This window comes from Diadema antillarum, unplaced genomic scaffold (genome assembly GCF_040938485.1).
Source record: "Diadema antillarum isolate AM-2024a unplaced genomic scaffold, OU_Dant_1.0 scf00000146, whole genome shotgun sequence".
Classification (NCBI taxonomy): Eukaryota; Metazoa; Echinodermata; class Echinoidea; order Diadematoida; family Diadematidae; genus Diadema; species Diadema antillarum.
The window spans coordinates 355,443-381,248 of record NW_027271035.1 but is presented as its reverse complement, the minus strand read 5'-3'; the positions used below and the strand labels follow the sequence as shown (position 1 = coordinate 381,248).

Genomic DNA, 25,806 nt, shown 5'->3' with positions numbered 1-25,806 from the left:
AAAAATGAAACAGTTATCACAGCACTATCAAAATACATGTATTCACTTTAAGGTTTTGACAGGCAGCATTAAGTTATCAAACTGTCATTTGTTTAAATGCAATGTATCACATTTTGTATATACTCCAGGTGAGTCATTGTATTTAGCTATTTTTGCACAGCTGTAATAATCGGGACTTTCTTAAAACACAGGTCACATCAAACTAATACAACTCATCCCCCCAAATATACTGTATATTTATACTAAAGCCGACAGTTATTTTTACTACACAGATCAGTCACATTAACGAGGTGACAGTGATAAAGAGTAAGCAGCAAGTTTTACATGGAAAACAGCCACCAAATGTACTACCATTTTATGTCTTGTACGTCTGGCTCCAAAAGCCAAACGAAGTAGAAAACATAAATATGTGACGTAGGAATTTGCACACTCAATTTCAACATTTTTGAGTTCATGACAATGTGCAAGCAGCATGAATTGTATTTATCATCTAGAGTTGAAATTTGAGTGGTATGCAAGCCCACAGAGATGCTACAAACAACACAAATTTGTTTACAGAAGCTGATGAAAGTCAAAACGCACTTTTCACTTCACAAATACAGTCTTAGTACTGATGAAGAGGAATGTATAAAGGCACGTGTATCAAAATAAGTCATACTTATCTAATTCATCGAATGTCTCTTGAAACTCATGCTGAGAAACGTGACCTTGTCATGAGTCAGTTTATCAATGGCTACCACCGTTCCACGCCACAAAGAATAAGGGATAAAAAGATTTGTGATAAAAATGATTACCACGATAAACTTTTACCATGCTGCTACATCAGGCAAGTTAAGCATGTCATGCAGCTAATATAATGAATAATACCATTCGAAAGAGGGGCAGACTAAAGAAATAAAGCCAAATTTCTATTTTTAAACATTGTTGCATCTATCAGAAATGACACCAATTCTAATACAGAAGATACATTGATCTCCTAGTATCATAATACTTGATCACTCACATGCATTATTCGGCAAAGATAACCAAGCTGAACTTTCATTTAAAAACCCCGCATCCATATCACTTGATTTCATCCATAGAAAACTTGTGCGATCTCAACAATCATGAAAGTTACAAATAGTCAATCAATCAATACATCTGTAAACATTAACACTTTCAGTTACCAAGCACGTCTAGAGATGGACAAAATGATCTACGATAAGAGAACCATTCCTTTGTCAAGCCGTTTCTCAAAAATGACAAAATTATTCAGTATCGAAGCCTACTGATGACCAATTTTGACATTACAACTTAACTCAATACTGACAAAGAGATGAACATTAAGTCCCTATTTTTCCTGGTAAAGATGTACTCTTTACATATACATCTGTATATATCACTGAATGTTAAACATTCACAGTTTCTCTTAATTATGTAACTCTGTCCCATTCTTGCAATGTAATCTCACTCTTGAAGGTTTTGTATTAGGAGAATACACATAAGATAAATCACATGTAATTTCTCAACATGATTTGGCCCAGTGTCATCTTTTAAGTGCTTTGCACTGGCACATTCATTACAAACATCATACACTATTATAGTTTGATGTCTACAAAGCTCAGAATCTTATAAACAGGTGCCAGTATGGCATATCAACAATGCTCTGCCATATTTTGGTACCAAAACATTTTGATGACATAATCAGAATTTACTTTAAACTCTTTTTTGAGTTTCAAATATAGATCAAATTCTATTTGAATTATTGCATATGTCCACATCAAGTGTATGTTTTATCAATACATGACCACTCATGAACAACACAAACACTGCCACAGTAATTAAGATGCACTCATGCTGAATATGGCACAATTATTTCAACTGGACGTATATTTGATTATTGGCAATGTCAATATTAGTTGGGAAGGCATCTTCCACAGACATTCACAGAATGAAAACACACACACACACACACACACACAAACAAACAAAACAAACTTGTCTTTTTTGTGCTCAAGAATGAATTGAATCAGGTATGCGGGGAAAAAAAATCAATTATTTCTATATTGATATTATAATTCATTGCAAAAAGAGAGTAAACATGTACGAGTGCTTATAAAGTAGAAACCACATAAAAAGATGAATCACATCAGGTCATCAATACCATTGTAAGTAATATAATCATACTCTTGAAAAAAAAATGTATAGGAGTGCTACACAGGGTTAAAATTGTCATAACTGATCTGGTTAATGTACAAATATCCTACAAGGTGTGGTACCTAGGCAACACGTTTTGATATGTGCAACAAATTGTAGTAGCAATAAGTCTCATATATTACTACAGATGTACCCTTCACTAGCCTTGATACTTAACAATTTTTTTTTCACCTGCTTGATAGAGATTCCAAGGAAATCAAGCTACTCTAGTATAACAAAAAAATTAAGCAAACTGATGGGTGTTAGCGTCACAGAGATTGGATGAATCAATAAAAGAGAATTATCGAATATAAAAATCTAAAATGTTACCTTAAAAAGTCACATTTTCAAAGTTAAATGATATGTGATGAAGTCTTCCATCAACTTGCACACAAACCCACTGCTAAATTTCATTATGTCATATAATAAATTATAAATGTAATACAAAGATAAATTGAATCAAATTCTATCAAATCAGATCACATGTTTTTGTAAGTGTATAAACGGTGAAATCTGAGAATTTTACATGCACACTTTCAACACATTTGATCAGTTGATTCACTTGTAATGCTTTGTCGTTTGAGTTGAAGCAACTAAAATACTTGTGCTGCCTTTGATTTGTATCATATATAAAAAGTAAGAAAAGGAATATATTGAGATGAACAGACAGACAGATATCTAATAGGATAGTACCTCTGCCACCATCGGTGCAGATCCAAGAAAATGGTCTGATGCAAACTATGGCGATCAAGTGAACTAAAATGCCACAAACACTCAAAATTGTGTTGTTTCTACCCAAACTAAAGCAGGACGAAGGTACGTAAGTCCACCCCAGCTTTATAGTTCACTTCGGCTGACTCGGGGGCCACGCTTCTTCTGCTTCTTTTCTTTCTTCTTGGGCTTACTGGGCATCTCAAACATCTGATATAGACGAATGAAACCAAGAAGGACACAAAAGAAAGAACAGAGATGTCATCCCATTCCAGTCTGATGACAGCATCATTGCAAACTATGACCTGATACAAAACTACCTCAGTTCATTTCTGCCAATAAATATATTCTCAAGTAGTAAAATATGTCTCCCTCTGACATTCATGCTAATTATTGGAAGAAAATTTTGTACGAAAACTGCCGATTCACAGTCGCTAATAAGAAATTGACTAAAGCAAGACGAGTGGATATACTGTAAAAGTGGTTTCCTTCGTGGTGGTTTTATTTTCGCGCTTTTCGTGCTTTGAGGTTGAACCGCGAATTTAACATCACGAGAAAATGTTTTGAACTCGCCGCTTGTTACAACGCTATTGCGCACATGCACACACAAAGATTCCGCGCATTGAGTGTATTGATGGTCAATACAAACACAGCGTACCGCTTAATAGGTACAAGCATGTCATAAAGTACTCGAGAGACGGGATTTCAGGTAAGCCTGCATTTAATTTTAATTTCTATTTAATAAATAAAAGAATAATTGGATAATAGTTTGGGTTTTCATGTGCAAAATAAAACAGTTTTTGCCGACTGTCAATTCACAGATTTTGCCAACTGCGAATTTAAACACACGTGAAAAAGTCGGCACCGATGGAAACCACAAAAGTATCTGTACGCGAAAGAAACCACTTTTACAGTAGGAGGTGGATGCTTCCACTGTTTGTAGTCTCGCCATATCAGACATTAAGCGTAACAGCACAGACAATAGCTGCATCCTCTGCCTAGATGATAGGCTTGGATATGAGAGGAATAAGAATACCTGGTATCCTTTGTATTGTATCATTGTAGTGCTGTATCCCTGTGGTGTCGTTATCACCTTGGACTGATGACTTTTCAGAAATCAGGGGTTTTAGTGTCATGACTATTGACCAAACATCTGGTTGTTGTATCTTTCTGAACAAACCTACGAAAGCAGTGAGTTAATGATCATGTCATCATCTCATTTGCATATGTAGTTGTGACCAATTTCACTGTTTCATGAAAGCATTTAATCATCCTGTACTGTCTTATATCAACACAAGTTCCATATTGATGACATTTCTACTGTTCTGTCTGATTTTCCTGTACTAAATAAAGTAATATTGAAACATTACATTTGATAACTCACCTGATCACTTAATTGGCTGTATGGGTTGACAAAGTTAGGATCTCTGGGGATGAAATTAAGTTCTTGCGATGCCTGTCAAAAAAGCAAAAAACACACAAAATATCTCAGTAGTACAAAATATGATCAATTTGAATAAATTACAGCCACACAAACGATATCTAAGGTATCACTATTCCAAATGGACATTATATATTTAAGATTGAAATTCAGTCATAAGATGATGAAACATGAAAGTTATACATAGTAGCATAATATGAGCTATTTCAACTAGTGGTTTTTAAGGTGAAATTAACCAGTGAGCAAATTAGCTACCATTTTTATGTATTGAGCACCTGAAATCTCTGTTTTGATTACAATGCTGAAAGCAGTGTTACTTTCTGAAACCATACTCTTAAATCTTGCCAGTTCTCCATTTCTTTTTTTTCCTTCTTTTTGTTTGTCTTGAGCATAATGCATTTCTGTCAAGTTTTTCCTTTCTCTTTATTTCTGCTGTACCATAAACTGTAATATAGTATCTAGTAAGAAATTAAACTTTTTTTTCTTCCTGCTATAGACTTTGTAAGGTAGATATACACTTTGATCTTTAACTGGGATAATGGAAACTGGACAGCTGCACTTCAGGTGAAGGCTGTGCGTGAGACCAGACTAAAACTACAATCAAAGGAGATACACGTATTTACCAGATTTAAGAGAGCCTGGTGTGAGTCGTCATAGTAACCAGTGTCCTGAGCAAACAGGAAAGCCCACTGTAGGATGTCTGTCCACTCCTTGTTCTTTTTTAACAGAGCGTGTGTCACGTCAGGTAATCGCAAGGCAATGTCAGCAACGAATGCAACGTTTTCCAGGATTAATGAGATTGCTGTAAGAGAAAGAAATCAAAATAATCATAAATGTCTCCCTTGACCTGTCATGAAATGCAATGAAAGACAAATCAAATATTTTCCCTTACCCTACATCAAATACGAATGCAGAGAGGGAATCATTTCTAAAAAGAATTGCCCTCCATTGCCGAGAGTGCCAGCTTACAATTTGAATGTACAATTTTTATAAACTCTCTCAGAACAATCATCATAATTAATCAATACTTATAATTCCTTGATGAAACGTACAACTTTGAAGAAACAATTTCTAGAGACTTTTGTGTACCGATGGTAACCACGGACCATGTTGGTCCATGAATAGTGTATACAGACTAAAAATACAAAAAAGATGCTATTGCATTTCTTTCACATGTCACAATTAGTGTGAGTTCTTCATTGCTTTAATTTTAAACAGAGAAAAGTACCAGAGATGCCATCCTTGTAAAAACACACACACATACATACACACACACACAGAATGAAAACAGGAATAGTGAATCTTCTGCAGAGATTGTTGCTTTTCCAGTAGAGTTGGGAATTCTAGAAGACACACTTTACAAGAAATAATGCCTCCGACACCCTTCAAGCAGAGGCATAAAAAAAGAGGACACAATAGGCGTTTTCACATCAGCCCGATAAAAATCCAAGCTCGAAATATTTTCCGCGATTGCGAATTAGAGCACTATTTCATTTCTTATTCACATCAGCCCGAAGAGGGGGTAGCCCGAACAGTTAAAAATCTTAAAATAGCTAATTCGACAGCTGAGTATGTGCAAACAGCATCAGTAATGTGTGTGCCCTCAAAAAATTCCTCATGATTTGTGTGCAGTTTGCCTTGATCGATCAGGTCACACACGCTAGGCATGATGGGATTCATCACGCTAATTTCTCAAGTCGTTTTCACATTATCAAATAGCGCGCTACTATCCCGCTATTTCAGAAATTTCCCGAGTTGGAGTCGAGAAATTTTCTCAATCAGAGCGATACAATTAGCGCGCTAATTTGTGTTCACATTATCAAATAGCGCGCTATTTCGCTATCAGAAAAATTTCCCAAGTCAGAAAATAGTGCGCTATTTCAAAACATCGGGCTGATGTGAAAACGCCTAATGTGAGTTGACAAGCTTATAAAACAGACAATGCAGGCATAACTCACTGTCCTTTAGAGTCTGCTCCGTTGGAAAGGTGGAACTGGTCTGAAATTGCTCTTTATTCAGAAAAATTCTTGACTGAAGCAGCATCTGAATTTTAAGATAAAAACAAAAGACAAAGACAAAACATTAACTAGAAATGTCGCTAAGGCGACTGCTATGCCTCCGCCAAAATGCATGATTCTCCTAATAGGTCTATAGTACATGTGGACAATGTATAATTACATTTTCACAATATTGGCAAAATATTGAAATTACATGTTTGTCACAAATGTGTTGAATGTTCACCTTCCTTTACCTAGGTTTAATTAGATGAATAGGAGAGCATGTATTTGGGGATTCAAGGACTTTAACTTGACTTTGACCCATTCATAAGTGTATGAATACTGTAATTTTCAAGGTATGGAGAAAAAGTGTAATTTCTGTATTGAAAAGTACACTGTTACCATTTTCTTTTGGCCTGTGATTCTAAAATTCATCGGATAATCACTGTCAGGCAGAACATGCATAAATATGTAGTAAGTTTCCAGATAACTTGAGCCACTTCTGAGATATGGAGGAAAAAGTTAGTTCAGCACTTTCCCTTGATCTTTGACCTTTTGACCTTTGAGGCAAACCCCCACCCCCCCCCCCCCCAAAAAAAAAAAGAGAAAAAGAAAATTTCCAGATAATCTAGGTTATACATGCATACACCAAGTGTAAAAAAAAAAAAGATTGCTGGCATTACATAAATACATGTATGAGGGAAATAGTAAAAATTTGAAGTGTTGCACTTGACCTTTGACCCCTGACCTTTGACCCTATGAACCCTAAATTCTCTAGATAATAACTGCCAGTCAGTACATGTATATATACTATGTTCCATGAAGATACCTTGAACAATTTCCAAGGTACGGAGAAAAAAGCAAAGTTTTAATATTTTAACTTGACCTTTTGACCTTTGACCTTTGACCTCATGACCCAAAACTTTCACCAGAGAATCTTAATTGGGTAATACATGCATACACTAAGTTTCAAGAAAACATCTTCAGGCATTGCATAGATATGGAGGAAATAGTGAAATTTTATGTATTTGACCTTGACCTTTTGACCTTTGACCTTGACCATGTGCACCCAAAAGTTGATAGGCACAACTTCACCCCCTAATACACATACATGCCAAGTTTCATTGGGATACCTTAAAAGGTTTTGATAGTTACCCTGTCCACAAAATTTATTACGGACGGACGGAAGGACGGACGGACGGACGGATGGACGGACGGACGGACGGACGGACGGACGGACAACCCGAAAACATAATGCCTCCGGCACCACTTCGTGGCGGAGGCATAAAAACTGCCAATCATCAGCATTATGTCTTCCCTCACAATACACAAACTCATCAATCTAACTTCCAAAGATATTAAGTAACTGTCCATATCAACTATGCACACGTGCAGCTGGCATTTCAACAGCTCGGATATAAATTTATCATAAAGATTTCTTTCTACTTTGTTTTGTTTCTTATGACATTCCTGCATCTATTTAAGTGAAGTTGAATGTATAATACTACAGTGTATAGGACTTTTATTTCCAGACATGAAATAATGTTTATCCTAACTTTGACGACAGACAGTCTCACATCTGCATAGATCACTCGTCAAAATTGGTAAACTTTTTCATATCTGGGCTTTTGCAAAGCTTACTAATACTATTGGATGTTTCAACGATTATATTACCACATCTACACCAAATATGAAATCTTTGTTGATAGTATGCTTCTCATCTCATTTGTCTTTAAACCGTTTGTCTTCTTACATCCACAACTGTACATATCATGCTCTATCTAGACCATAGACATGACACGACATTCAGTGGAATGCGTTTTCAATACTACCCCCAAGTCAGTCCGGTTCGGCTCAGTTGGAGCTCACTTGTCCTGCTGTGGCATGAATTTGATCACACCAACCCGTCCTTTGCAGCTGCTCAATGTGACGCAGCTGTACAACTCAATCTTCCGCGTGGATCTCGTGTCTTAGAACCAAGATGTAATCCATTTCCCCTCCCTTCCTTTCACTTTCTACCTTTCCATACAGGAATGTCTTTTCCTTTGCTGTTTCCTCTCATGGTTTGTCCATGAGGAGTGGCAGCATTCGTATTACCATGCTCCTGTGCTGGACTTACGGTTACCCTGAAACAATTTTGTCTATAAAACCACTCATTCATTCTGCATCATCTACCTAGCTATAAAAACATAAATCTGAATGGAGAGTTTAAAAATTTAGCTGAATTTTCCTTTAGTCATACCACAGGAGCCACAGTGAAAATTATACTGATTTATCTTAATCTTCCTTTTTTAACATAAAATTTACATGCATTTTAAGTCCTCAAAAATAATGAGTTTCTAATGTTTTGATCAAAGAAATGTGCCGTCACTGTGGATATGAAGGCTACAACAATTTGTGATGTCACAGTCTAGTAGTGAAAAGTTAAAGATTTCAAGAAGGACCCACATATTATTTAACTTTTCTAGCATAATAAAAGAACACTTGACTTACCTCCTTCAGAGGGCAGGGGGGAATAATACTACCTTTGAAAGCTACATGTATGTCAATAGCAAGTCACATGGAAATGTGCTTTTCATTTAAAAAAAATCAGGCTTCCATTCATATGGGACAAAATATCATTTAGATAAAGGAAGGTTTCAACATATTACCCATCAAATCATATCCTCAGTTCTTGAACCTATTTTCCACTTATTTTCCCATAAACAATGAACTTATAAAAAACAACTTATTTTCCCATAAACAATGAACTTATACAAGCTGGTTTAAAATGTTGACTCAGCCCCCCCCCCCTCCCCCCTCCCCCCCCCCCCCAACACACACCTTTCACAGATTTATCAATACTTCACTCTTTCTTTAAATTTGATATTATTTTGATGGATACACCTTTGGTCATCATGCAGTGATAGGCATGGATAAAGCTCAAATATCATCTTAGCTCAGGCAAGATGTCCTGTTCAACATGTACCATGCTGGTTATAGTCTTGAAGCAAAGGTTACATTGACTTCTTCCCCTAATCTGTCAACTCATGGTATTTCAGCTTGGGTGTCACACAGAGTTCCTATTCATTTGTGGGAAAGCCTTCACCAATGCTTATAAATCCACTTCTTTTCATGATGTTACAAATCTGGTGAAGCATATTACACTCAGATTTGGTAAACTGTTGAAGATACAATTGTACCGCAACCCCACAGTTCCCTAATGGTAGCCAGTAATGGTCAACATGTAGTATCTTTGAACTTTGAATGCTTATTGAAACACCCTTTCAGCCAGCCATATTGTGGCACATGAGACATTGAACCAAATTGAATTGAATTGAATTGAATTGAATTGAATTGAATTGAATTGAATTGAATTGAATTGAATTGAACTGAATTGAACAGAACTGAAATGAACTGAATTGAATTGAATTGAATTGAATTGAATTGAATTGAATTGAATTGAATTGAATTGAATTGAATTGAATTGAACTGAATTGAATTGAATTGAACTGAATTGAATTGAATTGAATTGAATTGAATTGAATTGAACCTTGGGTATAATCTGTACTTGCCCTTGATGATGCAATCAACATTGAATTCATAGGAGTTTAATCTTCGATAACATTATTGGGGTCAACCGAGCAGTGGTAACCCTAAGCACTTTACAGATCTCACATGTTACATCATAGTAGACTGGTACTGTATTCCCAATGCTGTGTTTGTGCAATACATAATGTACATCAGCACATCACAGCAGGCTCACAGAGTTGGGATTCTTTTGATCAATGGTCGTGACAAAATCTCCTCGATCTCTGATAAATCAAAACTGACAAGAAAGTGCCATACATAAGTCATGTATCTGAACTGGGGACCACCTCACTTTTGGCTTAAAGAACCTTTAAACAATGTCATACCACATTGTGAGCTAAATCCAACTTACAATTACACACTATTTTTTCTATATATTTTTTTTTTTAGCATGAAAAATATTCAAAAACTAGATTTTTGTGGTCTATGTTTCATCCATTTTCCCAATATTTTTAGACTTGTTCTGCAAAATAATAAAAAAATACATTTTTTTTTCACTTAAATTTCCGGTTCCAATACTGCATGAAAAAAGTATATTTTCTTGGTATTTTAAAACTATATATTTTGACGCTATTTTAAAGCTATTTTTCTATATTTTTTAGCATGAAAAATAGTGAGAAACTATATTTTCATGGTCTATTTTTCGTCTATTTTCCCGCATATTTTTAGACTAGTTCATTTCGGGCAGGGATACCACAGCTTTGCTCAGAATTGAGTTACTCCAGTTTACATAAATAACATTATTCTTTAGTTCTATCACCTCAGATCTGAATGAAGCAGCACGACATAATATTTATGCATAACATGTTAATGATTTCAATACAAAAGCTCCTTCAGCTCTGAAATTCCCTCATACTGGACATGACGCAAAAGAATGCTCATCAGGCTGAGAGAAAGATGAAAGTGAGAGGAGATGAGTACACACCACCAGAGTGGCATTCATTAGAAAACGAAACAGACGCCACTTGATGTATCCATTGTGTTTTATGTCATGCCACAGTCTACCCACTATGAAGACATTGTAGATGCATTTTTATGTCCTTCCAGGATTTGGTAAGCCATTACATTCAATTTAATATTCAAATGGATTAAAACAAGTATTGATGGTTTGTGATGCAGATACATCATACAGGAATCTAAGACCTGATTCACGCACACAGCTAATTCTTCTGCAAATATGCAAATTTATGAAGATAAGGGTGATAATGCATGCCATCAGGTCAACTGTAAAGGGGGGGGGGGGTGTCCTGAAGAATGTGGTATCAAAGGTACGAGTCCTTATCAGTGAACTATTGTGAGGGATCTCAAACTGACATGGGCTGAGTGATTAATTAACTGAGCACTTGTACAAAAGACATAAGCTTCTACTCATGTTAGCCGTAAGTAATTAAATCTAACTTTGGGCACAGCATGATAGATCCTATCGCATCACTCACATTAAACTGACTGAGAGATGACCTCAAGGGGGAAAAAAGATGGAACAGAAATTGCACTATACTGCAATACTACTACCAATACCTTATATGTCAGAATTGACAAACATTTAGTACTACTTCAGAAGCAAACTGGCAAAAACTACATATCAAAGAATTGCAACTGAAAGCCTTCATGAATTAATACATTTAGTATTCTATCTTGGCGAGAAAAATCATATTTGCATTTAGCAATCTTTACTTAGATATTCAGGATTTTTGTGCCATTATTCTACTGATCACTCAATAGGATAGTTTCCATCAAATTTGCATCCCTAACTCCCTCTTCACCTGGCAAAGAAATGGCATAGTTTGTAGTCTCCCCCTTTTATTTTCTTTCATTGTACAAAGGCATTATCAGTTACTAATAATCTAATGTGCCTACATTCCATTACAAGCCATTAAGTAATATTCAATCCATCATCTTAAAAGCTACAATCTATTTTCCCCCTCTTTATGAGACCCCTACAATGTACTGTGGTGACATTCACATGAGCAACTGGTGAATGGCAGCTTCTGTGTCAAAAGACAATGATAGAACTTTGCCACCAAGGGTTTGTGTGCTGCATGCAGTTTGGTGATAAATTTTGCTGTGAATACAAGAGTGTGGCTGTCAGCACATAACAGTACCCGCAAACAAAACCTGTGACTGTACGAGTAGCATTGCAGTAGGGATTATGAATTATGAACAGGAGCAGCAATCCTCCCAATGGGAAAAGCGAACGTGGCATGAAATGAGTACAATCCACACACTGTGAGAGTCTCTCAATCTGCTTGATGACTAATCAAACTCTATATGGAATGAATGCAACCATCGTGAGCACACCACCATGACTGTCTTGTGCTGGAATACAGGCTACTGTAAAACCAGAAATGTCCATGTGCATTTTAATTTCGCTAATTTCACGAGAGCCAAGATCTGCAAAATTAAAATGCACAGGAACGTTCTTGTCTACAGTAATGCATTGAATGCCAGAGGCAACTCATGGAAATTTCATGCTGCGAAAAGGGCTGTTGGCTTCAATTCAAGAAAATTTCATGCCATGAAAACATCTTGCTTTACAGTAACACTTGTGAGGCCAGGGAATTTGCCTCATAATCTTGCTGTCTCAAAGAGCAGATTAATCATGTAAGTGTGAAAATCAAGGGGAAAGGTGAAAAGATGACAAATTTCCCTTCCATGAAAATGCATCTTCTACACATACACCATTTTCCCTCCCAGCATGGCCTGTCACATCAATGAAGTTTTGATGAATACTCACTGTTCACTTTTGGCAATTTCTTCATGCATGGTTTATGTACACCCGTAAACATTTTCACTCCAGGCTTGTGCAGCATGCAAACATCATAAATCTTTTGTCTGACCAAAAGGACTGTGAGAATGCTCATCAACATGTAAGTGAAAAAAAAAAGATCAGTCATTCATATTTCAGAGCGTTTCTAGTACTCCAAACAAAACCCAGCAGCACACAATCTGCACACTGTATCTTTCCATTTCAAAACAAAATACTGATATAGACTAAAATTTTCAGCTATGGAATTGTATGCAAATCCTTTTTTTTTTTTAATATCAAAACAATATAGGCCTACACCCTGTAATCATTTTAAATTCATATTTTGATATGTACAAATATCTTCAAATCTCTTTTTAGAAAGAAAATTGCAGCACACAATCTGCACACTGTATCTTTCCATTTCAAAACAAAATACTGATATAGACTAAAATTTTCAGCTATGGAATTGTATGTAAATCCTTTTTTTTAAAATATCAAAACAATATAGGCCTACACCCTGTAATCATTTTAAATTCATATTTTGATATGTACAAATATCTTCAAATCTCTTTTTAGAAAGAAAATTGCTTCTCTCAAAGATATTAGTAAGAAGTTGAAATTTTCACACACAAGACAATACTTTGAATGACCAATGGGTGATGGTTTGTCAATTGATGATGCTCAAGATTGACACAAGGGATTTGAACATTGCCATGTCTGGACAAACATGGTGCACCAAGCTTTTTCCATGCATTGTACAGTTTAGCAACTAAATTGATGAATGTGGTGAGCAAGCATTACCCACAGCTTTCTAGAAATATGACTTTCTGTTATCATTCTTTTCCCTGCTTGGAATGATGTTTTACATAATGTATGTATAATACACAGTCAACCACACTCGAGTCAAATTCAAAGGGACTGATGAAAACCCTGACATAAATTAATTTTGACTCACACATTAAGATTCCTACATATATCTATCCACTAGCAGAATTTTCACTGACATAAATTAATTTTGACTCACACATTAAGATTCCTACATATATCTATCCACTAGCAGAATTTTCACTAATTGTACCTACCTTTAAATACAGATGCACATTAGAATGCCACACTTCATTGTTTAATGGGGAAAAAATAATGAAATAGACAATTCAAAGAACATGTTCAGCATCACAAGATTGACTTCCTTTAGACTTTAAGAATGGAGTGGCTTTGGAATATGCACTCAAAGCTTTCTGTCTGTGTCAGTAGGTCTACATTATTCTCTCTGTCGGCGGCTGAAAGTAAATTTGTCATACGTAAAAAAGGCATTGGGAAGAATCTTATTCAATAAGGTCATTCTCACTTGCCAAAATCACATATAAACTTGGAAAATTTTACTCTTTCTTCACATTTGATTTGTTTGTAAACCAGAATGCCTCAAAATTTTACAAAATTTCTTCATCTATCTGACTGCATTTGTGCATCCTTTGCTTGCTTGAGATGCAAATTATAGACGTTATTGGGAAGTGCTGGTTGTTGTGTGAAGAAAACTTTCAAGATTTCTAGTGTCAAATTTACACCCTGTTAACAAAACTTGCAGAATTGAATAATTGCAAAGTTGCAGAAAATCTTAAGATTTGAACTTGAGCTTGTGTCCATATTTGAATAAAAAAATGATGCTGATCTTCTCAAAGTTTGAGACATTGTGGTGTTTGGATTTACCCATGAATGTCCCTTATTCATCTCAGCAAGATAAATATGACTTCATATGATGGAGAGGCACGATTTCTGCAATCACTGTTAACAGCACAGCACTAGATATCTACACGAACTGATCTAATGCTCATATTCCATCATTTCAGTGTTTGTGTTTGTACAGAGCATACATTGGTGACATCGCCACATCTTTGTGGAAAGAAAAACATCAATCACAACTTATTAAACACTCCTCACAGGGAGGCACTCAGCCAGTGGGGTGACGGGGGGGGGGGGGGATGCAGTATCAACTAGAAAGTTTCAGAGGATATTCAAACCTCTTGTAGTTCTCCCTTGGGTAGATTTCATCTTCGCAATGTAATGAGGATTGATAAATGGGCACGCACAGTCACTTCTTCACTCAAGTAATTTTCACTTGGGTACATATTTACATGGTACACATTTGTACGTTCAGCTGTAGTAATGGGGAAAGGGCCTGCTGTTGAGCGACCTGATATTTCAGTGAAGAGTCCTGTAATACCTGAAGTTGTTTGCTAAAAATGGGGAGGGGGCACGCAACTCTTGGGAAGTGGAGTTGTGTACCTGAGCAAACATGCTTGCTTTTACTGTCCACAGCCCCTGTGGGTTCTAATCACAAATTTTTGTTGACTATTAGGTCACTAAAAGGTTAGTGAAGCTAACAAAGATAATATGATGTACTGCATATCTCACAAACAATGGACTGACGGCAAGCTAGAATGTTACACATGTATGTTCAGTTACTGCATGTACTTGGCAAATGGTAATATTTGTCATGAAAACAAGTATGCTTTCTTTTCCTGCCAATGAAACCAGTTGCGACTGACAATCAGAGATGCAAAAGAATATCAGAAATATTCTTTAAATAAATTGTTGTGATACCATTCGAGGAAAATGTTGTCTAGATTTTTGGTTTAAAGGTGCATTCCACATCCCCTGGTAATATTTCACATCGGGAGTAACTGGTAAATCAATAGTTCTTTAAATACATTCGTATTCCTCATCCCAATCACTAAAACTTCTGAAACTCTGTGCCAAGTTATAATCAATTTATAGATGTTCAAATGCAAAATCCTTAAAAAGAAAACAAAAATGATCTTGACATCTCTTAGTAATACTTAAGGCATTATTTCAAAATGGCCAAGAAAGAGACTCCAAGATATCCCACACTTGAAACTGATCTATTTTTTTTGTTTTTTTGTTTTTTTGTTTGAGGACATTTTCTCTCTGGTTGTGAATATACCATGAAGTCTGATTCTCTGACAGAGGTTGTAGCTGTACAGGGAAATTGGCCCAGAAAACAATAAATAAAACAATGCAAAACAAAAACATTTCAGCAAGACAAAAATAACAAAACAAGCACACATTAGCCAGGCTTGAATGAATTCTGAACACACAGCAATGACCAACAATGTCACACACCTCTTCCATTTTCTCTAGTAGCATGGCGACCATTTTGAATTGTTTCTCATGCTCATATGACTCAAACAGACTCTGTAAGGCTGGCACATGCTGACGTCTCTTCTCCAGAAACAATCGACGATCTGCAGAGAACTGATGTCAAGGAATGTGGAACAAATCATTCATAAAATAATACTGATGAACTACTTGGTAATCTTATCTATGTGAGTATTCATCATCAAGAGAGTTCTTCAAACAGGGTTCATACGCTTCCACATTTTAAAAATTCCCTGACTTTCCATGACTTTCCAGAGCAGAAAATGTAAATTTCCATGACTATTTTACACAATGTACACATCTTATTCTAAAGTGTGTAAAAATACATCATCATAATACTAGGAAGCAAAACACAAAACAAGTGTGTATATTCGGTTATACACACTTATGCTTTGTTCTGAAGGAAGCACCTTAAAGGGGAATTTTCCCCAAACAACAACGTGGATTAGGTGAGTAGAAAACAATTTTAGAAACCCAACAGTAAAATGTTGAGCAAATTTGGATAACCTGTTAACAAGAATTATGCAAAAGTGTGTATGTTGCCCTCTTTGGACAGAACTATGCCAGAATATGTGATATCACAAGAGGACAACTCTCCTTTGAATTTGTACATAGAATTTCACAATTCTAGTTTTTTTCTTGGATATCGATAATGCAGTTGATCAAGTTCAATAATAAATGTACGCACAATTATCTAAGCCTTAACATCCTCAAGTATAGATATAAAGGAGAGGGAAGATGATTATTATTTACATTGAAATGATTGTGTTGTCAATATTCTGTGGTAAAATGCTTTAATTCAAATTCTATATCAAAATCAAAGCACTATCTCAATCCAAAAGTAATCATACATTCGTGTTATTAGACAGGGCGCCACACTAACTTCTATTTTTGGTGGCCCGATCCGGCCACCGAAATCATTGATTTCTATTTTTTAGTGGCCCGAAAGTAAAATCTGGTGGCCAAAAAAAAAACCAAGAAAAACACAAGAAAAACTAAATCGGTCCTACTAAACATAGAAAAATAAATATTAAGCATTACTGACGTGATACAGGTACCCATGTCTAAAATAAATGAATAGAGTTATCATAAAAGTTGATGCCTATTTACATGTAGGTGGTCAAAACTTACGTTTGAAATGATAAAGTGGGAGCATTTACAGACATTTGTAAACATCCGACACTTGTTTTGGCATTGTAAAGAGCCGAAAGTTACCGTTACTCATTTCTGATTGTGAAAGCAATCATTCAACATTTACTAGTATTTTAACACCTTACGGAGCCGAATGTTACCGTTAATCATTTTCAAAAGTAAAAGCAAACAACTGACATTCATTTTAGCATCTTACGGAGCTGAATGTTATCCTTATTCATTTCCGAACGTGAAAGCAAGCATCCGCTATTTATTCTAGCATCTAACTGAGCCGATTGATACCGTTAATCATTTCCAAATGTAAAAGCAACAATCTGTTATTTATTTTAGCATCGTACGGAGCAGGATATTACCGTTATTCAATTCCAAATTTAAAAGCAAACATCCGACATTTATTTTATTGTCGTACGGAGCCGAATGTTATTGCTGCCCACTTCCGAAAGTGAAATGAATCATCTGACAATTATTTCAGCATCGTACGGAGCCGAATGTTACTGTTTTTCATTTTTGAACGTCAAGGCAGACATCAGACATTTACTTTACCATCAAACGCAGATGAAAGTTACTGTTATTAATTTCGAAATATAATAGCAAATATCCGACATTTATTTTAGCATCGTATGAAGCAGAATATTACTGCTATTCACTTCCGAACGTAAAGCAATCATCTGACAGTTATTTTAGCATCTTCCGGAGCCGAATGTTATTGCTATTTACTTTTGAAAGTAAAAGCAAACATCCGACATTTATTTAATCATCGTAGGGAGTTGAATATTATTGTTATTCATTTCCGAACGTCAAAGGGATCATTCGACATTTACTTTAGCATCTTCCGGAGCTGAATTCTATTGCTATTTACTTTCGAACGTAAAAGCAAACATCCGACATTTATTCAATCATCGTACGGAGTTGAATATTATTGTTATTCATTTCCGAACGTCAAAGGGATCATTCGACATTTATTTTAGCATCTTCCGGAACTGAATGTTATTGCTATTTACTTTCGAACATGAAAGCGAACATCCGGCATTTATTTTACCATCGTACGGAGTTGAATATTATTTTAATTCATTTCCGAACGTCAAAGCAAATATCCGACATTTATTTCAGCATCTTCCGGAGCTGAATGTTATTGCTATTTACATTCGAACATTATAAAAGCAAACATCAGACATAATCATTGTACGGAGTTGAATATTATTGTTATTCGTTTCCGAACGTCACAGGGATCATTCGACATTTACTTTAGCATCTTCCGGAGCTGAATGTTATTGCTATTTACTTTCGAACGTAAAAGCAAACATCCGGCATTTATTCTATCATCGTACGGAGTTGAATATTATTAGTATTCATTTCCGAACGTCAAAGCAAACATTCGACATTTATTTCAGCATCTTCCGGAGCCGAATGTTATCCTTATCCATTTCCGAACGCAAAATCAAATATCTGACATTAATTTTAGCTCCCCATACGGAGCTGAATATTACCGTTATTCATTTCCAAAAGTATAAGCAGACATCCGACGTTTATTTAAGTATCATACGGAGTTGAATATTACCGTTATTAATTTCCAAAATTAAAAGCAAACAACTGACATTCATTTTAGCATCTTACGGAGCTGAATGTTATCCTTATTCATTTCCGAACGTGAAAGCAAGCATCCGCTATTCATTCTAGCATCTAACTGAGCCGATTGATACCGTTAATCATTTCCAAATGTAAAAGCAACAATCTATTATTTATTTTAGCATCGTACGGAGCAGAATATTACCGTTATTCATTTCCAAATTTGAAAGCAAACATCTAACATTTATTTTATTATCGTACGGAGCCGAATGTTATTGCTGTCCACTTCCGAAAGTGAAATGAATCATCTGACAATTATTTCAGCATCGTACGGAGCCGAATGTTACTGTTTTTCATTTTTGAACGTCAAGGCAGACATCAGACAATTACTTTACCATCAAACGCAGCTGAATATTACTGTTATTAATTTCGAAATATAATAGTAAATATCCGACATTTATTTTAGCATCGTATGAAGCAGAATATTACTGCTATTCACTTCCGAACGAAAAAGCAATCATCTGACAGTTATTTTAGCATCTTCCGGAGCCGAATGTTATTGCTATTTACTTTTGAAAGTAAAAGCAAACATCCAACATTTATTTAATCATCGTACGGAGTTGAATATTATTGTTATTCATTTCCGAACGTCACAGGGATCATTCGACATTTACTTTAGCATCTTCCGGAGCTGAATGTTATTGCTATTTACTTTCGAACGTAAAAGCAAACATCCGGCATTTATTCTATCATCGTACGGAGTTGAATATTATTAGTATTCATTTCCGAACGTCAAAGCAAACATTCGACATTTATTTCAGCATCTTCCGGAGCCGAATGATATCCGTATTCATTTCCGAACGCAAAATCAAATATCTGACATTAATTTTAGCTCCCTACGGAGCTGAATATTTCCGTTATTCATTTCCAAAAGTATAAGCAGACATCTGACGTTTATTTAAGTATCATACCGAGTCGAATATTACCGTTATTCATTTCCAAAATTAAAAGCAAACATCTGACATTTATTTTAGCATCTTACGGAGCCGATTGTTACCGCTGTCCATTTCCAAAAGTAAAGGCAATCCTCCAACTTTTTTTTTTTTTTTTTGGTGGCCCGATGTGCGTTTTTTGTGGCCACGGGCTACCGGGCCACCGTTAGGGTGGGATTTCACGGAGCACGCGAACGATTTGCGAACGACGCGAATGACAAAATCCAACATTCGGAAAAGTTTTTCTCCGAATGCGTTCCGACAATGAAGCCGAAAACTATTCTTGCGCAATTTGTGCGAAGTTTCCACGACGTTTGTGCGAATGTCGTGTGTATCATTGCTTAAGTACAGCATGTTACGTTCACGAAGAACACGCGACGGAAATGCGAACAACGAAAATTTTTCAATAATCATGGGAGGAAATGTACCCAAGGAGAGGTGGAAGCTGTCTTGAGTTGATTTTTTTTTCTTTCCTCTATTTCTCCTTTCTTTTTCTCTCATTTTTCTATCCTGTGCTTGCCTACATTTTTTTTCCCCCTAGGACCTATCTCCACTACAAGTAGTAAAGCATTTGATTTTTTTTTTAGCAATTCCTCCAACACATAATCTCTATAATTTAAAGGAAATTTTGCATACTTTAGATTAATATTAAGTGTATTCTGCGATTTTTTTTTTGTATATCAAACATTTCTTTCTCTTTGCTAGTCTTTAATTTCTTTTGTTACTGTAGTTGTTAATAATTGTTTGATGTTTAGATGTATGCTACGACTTTTATTTGTAGAAAACGTATAGGTAATATATCCCCCAAACGTAGGCTAAACGTTCGCGAGAATATCTCAAAAGGTATGCGAACAGTTTGCGATTACGTCGTAAAATGATCGGAAAAACTTCGCAGATTTCGCGTAACATACGCGAGACATTCTCCAAAGTTTCGGAGTCTGTTTGGGGTTTCACGAACATTTTGCGAACATCGCGCGTGTCTTGCGAAGATATTGCGCATATGACGAGGCTTTAAAGACACTTTCGAGAACAATTCACGAGCAAATCACGACCAAGTGTGTGGAAAAGGTTCGCCAAAAATTTCAAACTTTTTTGAAATTCTCGCCGAAGTAAAAACGACATTCGCGAACAATTGACGACGCTTCCGAACCCTCACGTTCGTTTGGCGATCTTTTGCAGACTAAAATACGAATGCTGGATTTTGCCATTCGCGTCCTTCGCAAATCGTTCGCGTGCTCCGTGAAATCCCACCCTTAGTGTCGAGCCCTGTATTAGATGACTGACGCTTCGATCATGCACGCAATTTAAAATAATGCCAATCACATCATCAGCAGCGCTCATGTCACGTATGTACATATGTGTACACAAAGGCACCACGGCACCTTACATCACTGCCAGTCGATAGTCATACACACAAGTACACGTGCACATGCCCATGAAAGACGCAATTAGACACCAATGTGCGTGGAGTTTGTTACGAAAACGGTCTTAATACGAGAAACCACAAATTTGACAAACTATTCTTCCTTTGTTGATAAGAGAAATCAAATATCATTTTAACAAATATCTTGAAAAAATGATTTTCCCTGACTTTCCAGAAGAAATAGATGGATTCCCTGACTTTCCCTGACTTTTTGCTTCTGGAAAATGTATTTTGAAATTCCCTGACTTTCCAGAAATTCCATGACGCGTACGAGCCCTGTTCAAAGAAAGGACATAATGGTGCACTCCCACTATAACAAACACAATTAAAACAAATTTGTCACAATGAAGTAAAAATTCAGCTCTCCAAATTATACATCTTTATGATATCTTATTTGCTTAGGAATGATGAAATTTGTACCAAAAGAAAACTGCCAGTTCTGAGGAATTTATTATGATGGGTATTGCCTGTACAATACAATGGCACCGTGGGTAATGGGAATCACAGACTACAGTTGTACATGGTCAAGTGCAAGAATAACTTAGAAATCAAAATCAACACACTTGCTCCAAGCCATATAATTTCACATTATGATTTCTGAGGCACACTTCATTTGGGAGTTTGAAATTATTGGAGCTGTTATGACAGCAATTAATGGCAGCAGCCTAAAGTCAGCCCGTAGGGTTTAACACTGTACAATTCTTGCAACTTACAATCATATTCATATGGATACCTCTACTATATTAAGAGACCCTCGACATGATTTCATTTCTCATAATCACATTTTCTATTAAATTTATGGGGGGAGGGTGTCAATGATTCATAATACTGTAAAAGTGGATATTTTCGCCGACTAATTTTTCGCGCTTGGCCGGGTAAGAAGAGTTTTGCGTGTTTTCAATTCCGCGGAATCAAGACATCACGCACAGGAACATACACTATGGCAAGCAAAAATATTCGCATGCTTTTATTTTCGCGCTAGTTGCGCGAAATGTGCGAAAATTTCAACACTGCAAAAATTTCTACTTTTACAGTATAATTTTTGTTGACAGCTCATACAAATAAGGCTATATGCTGTAACCACAGTTTCATCAGGTTTTCAGAATCATATCATCTGCTTTCAAGGCTTTGTATTAAAAACTACAAAAGTTATAGATCTAAATGCACATGATTTGAAGAAATGGTGAATTACATTGTATAGACTAATTATTACATCTTAACCAACTGAAATCAAAGAAAATCACTTACAGTGTGTATCTTGTAAAAAAAAAAGATACAAAGACACAAAAATAAAAATGCATAAACTGGTTTGGCAAAAAAAGAATTGAAGTAATTTGCAAAATGTGCATGTAATATGCGAACTTGCAAATGATTATTACATCACATCACATCTGATACGGAAGTAGAGGACTGGTCCTGTAGTATTCCGGTCTCAACATAATATAATCATCTTCAACTTTGTTGCTTTATGTGCGTTGAGGAGCAGAGGTTTTACATTTTCCCCCCCTCCAATGTCTGTCTAATAAATCTTTGAAATTATTAATCGAGGAAGCTTCAACAACACTAGCAGGCAATCTGTTCCAGTCGGCAACTACTCTCTGGCTGAAAAATGTACTTCGCAGTTCTAATCTTGAACGTTTGGTGAAGAGCTTGTATCTATGACCTCTTGTTGATGAGTGGACATATTATTTATTACATAAATATTAAATGAACAGTTTAACTAACTCTTATTGCGCACACATTGCACTGGTTCTCTGTTTTTAGCTTTTATTCTAGATGCAGATCAAGAATTGGCGCTGCAATAACAAAACTTCATTTGATTTGGTACCAGTACATTCAGTACATTTAAATAAGTATACATAATGTAATGTTCTATCACTAAATACAATGTATCTGTAGTCATGCGTAAGCATTTCGGTGAAAATTATGATAATTCAATGAATCATAGATAGTCAATTCATGTTACTTAGCAAAATAAGTGTACGTAATTTCAGCATATCCCTTTAAACAGCAGAGACCTTTCTATCTCTTTAAATCTGTACACTGGCTCATTGACATTGCATTCCACTGCAAGCAAGGAAGCTTGCAATTAATTGCAGGATTTACCATTCGATTAAGGGAGTTGCAATTAGATCTAATTGCAACTTTTTTTGCAACACCCCATCATTGGCATTAGATTTTCTTGGGTGGATTGCTCAAAACTGCAACTGTGTGGGGCACTTGTGGCCAAGTAAATAGGCATACGCCTCCCGAGTCCTGGATTGCCTTTTCTTCTTCTTCTTCTTCTTCACCGTTGACTAGACTAGATCTAGATCTAGACAGTTTCTTGATTGAACCTGTCTATTTCAAATGTGTTTTTATTGATGTCAGCTTAACCTGAGGTGAGTGTTCAATATACTGTTCATATGATATGATGCAGCTAAACGTAAACTTAGCTAAGCTACTCAACGTGAAGGATACATTCGGCAAGTTCCGGATCGTCCTCGTTGACAGCCCCATCCTTGGCCTTACGTCCAGCGGACTGCTTCCCCGCTCCTGCCAGCTGGACGACCGTACTCGCCCACAAACTGGCGCTCACAAAGACAAGGAAATTTGGGAGCTTCATGGTCTTTTACACTTCGAACTTATGCAGCGCTAGGCTTTCAGCAAAACAGTCTGTGATGCTACTTCCGAAACATGTAACTGAAACTCAAAGAAACAAAATGCAAAATCATCTACGGCTAGACTAATTTACATGTATTTTCTCCTCACTAAACGACGTTGTTACAGCAGACTCCGTCTGTAATCCGGCAAGGCGTCACTCGTGTATCAATGTCCAATGAATGGGACTCGGCGCTGTTTCCACGGCATACGTACAATGTAATCACCTTTCAGTCCGCGTGGCTCATTTCAAATCACTGCCTCCTCTGTGACAAGTCCACTAAGTGACTAATGGCTACCGCTTGATTATTTTTTGGAGAAAATTTATCCAAAGATCGATTAACAGGGTAAATACAATTAGAAACGTGTCCACACTATATACAGGCCTAGAAGTACCGTACGCAAACGTGTACCAGCACCGCGTTATTGTACGGGGAGCTTGCTCAGTTCTGATGCATGCTGTATACTACAATCAAGGCACGGCTGGGTTAGAGCAGCTGGGGGCGGGCAACTCCACTGCAAATACAGTATGAAAGACCATCGCACAAGAAGCCACGTTGGGTGCTGTCTAGCCTCAGGTCAAGAACCTACGTACTGTATACAGTATTTTACAACCCAAAAGAATGAACTGAATATAAAGCCGGTTTGAAGTTAGCTCACGAGTTTATGGGTGCAAATCATGAAGTAACCTTTCTGTTTTTCTCAGTTGGTTGGGCGCTTCGTGTGTTCTCAAAGTGGCAAAATGCATTAGCTTGCCTGATGTAACAATTTATGAAATTCATCAATCATATTCAAACAAAGAGTGAGCTTGCATAGACCCTGAATGGTCCACAATCTAACACTTGGAGAAGCAACCATTTCTTTATTTTGCATCGAATGAATTAACAAACTTTTCCTATTGATATTACCAAATACACTATGTACCAGGCTTGCTGTCAGGTGGATGTGCTGAGACGGAACATGCATAAGGATTATGTGAATAATAATCACATCACAATATTTTCTGTGCACGTCAAATTTCATTGAATCATCTCAACAAATTACAAACCAACTCCAACATGACTGTCGAGAGACTATCCTCGACCACCCCCCTCAAAAAAATAAAAAAATAAAAATAAATGAATATTCTGCATCCCCATTACTGGTACATACACAGGGGGGATCCAGGAATTCCGTAAAGAGGGGGTGCCTTTACAAAATTAAAACGGGCGCACGAACCCCCATTTCTTTTATTTCTTCTGTTTTTGCAAAAGATAAAGGGGGAGGTGTGCCACTGCATACATGCATGATGTAATCTTCACTACTGCATGCCAACATGATCTGCTAGTTGACAAGTTGTCAGGGATCTTATCGACTTTAAGGAGGGGTCCGCCTCCCTTATCTAATGAAGTATAATTCCAAACAGTTGTCACCATATAATTAGATCTATTTAATTACGTATGTATTCATTGGGATGGACGATGAATCCATTTCAAAGAAATCTCTTTTAGAAACTCTTGGATATTTGCTTAGGATTGTGGAGAGCACTGTGAACTCATGTCTTGAAGATTTTAAGACAATGATATGATACAATATTCAACACACCTCAAACAATATATTTCTTTGCAGTTAAATCTCTTTATTATACAAAAACATATTGGTAATTTGAAAATAACACTACATTCAGTTAACATTGAGATGCAAATGGATCAAATAAAACCCATGACAGATTATGAGAAAATACACGTACAGCTTGTATGGACTCCCATGTCATACTGTAATACTGTACAAGAAATATAAATGCTATGGCATGAAATTTTAGCAAATTGCCACTGGCATTCACTGCATTTGCAGCAGTAGTGCATTGTGCAGACAGGAACTTTCATGAATCTTGGCACCTTGCGAAATGCGAGAAGGTTTCATGCAGACGGAAACTTCTGATTTTTAATTCACCTACATACAAGGCAAGCAGCTACAATTATATGAGTTCAAGACCAGTTAAAACCTAAAATTCTGTAGGTTTCAATCATGGATGTCACGACTACTGCAGTCAACCTCGCCTAATCTGTTTGGACTGAAGAAATAGCTTCAACTTAGAGAACATTCGACTTATGAGAAAATTTGACTGTGAGGGATTAAAATCAACAGAATATAAAGAGAAGAGGACTTGAAAAGGTGTTCGACTTAGGCAATTTACGTTGTATTCAACTCATGTGAGGTGACTTAAGCAAGGTTGA

The 25,806-nt window shown here is 36.4% G+C and overlaps 1 protein-coding gene across 1 annotated transcript; it reads right to left on the bottom strand.

Annotated features, from left to right (window-relative positions):
- Positions 1-1,710: 1,710 nt before the first annotated feature.
- LOC139721574 (coiled-coil domain-containing protein 134-like) lies at positions 1,711-23,981 on the bottom strand. Its single transcript, XM_071632906.1, has 6 exons — positions 23,411-23,981; positions 15,782-15,903; positions 6,286-6,370; positions 4,951-5,129; positions 4,271-4,342; positions 1,711-3,096 (listed from the first exon to the last, which is right to left on the bottom strand). Exons 1-6 carry the CDS (start codon positions 23,553-23,555, stop codon positions 3,013-3,015), a joined length of 687 nt encoding a protein of 228 aa, XP_071489007.1. The 5' UTR covers positions 23,556-23,981; the 3' UTR covers positions 1,711-3,012.
- Between the last annotated feature and the right edge of the window lie 1,825 nt (positions 23,982-25,806).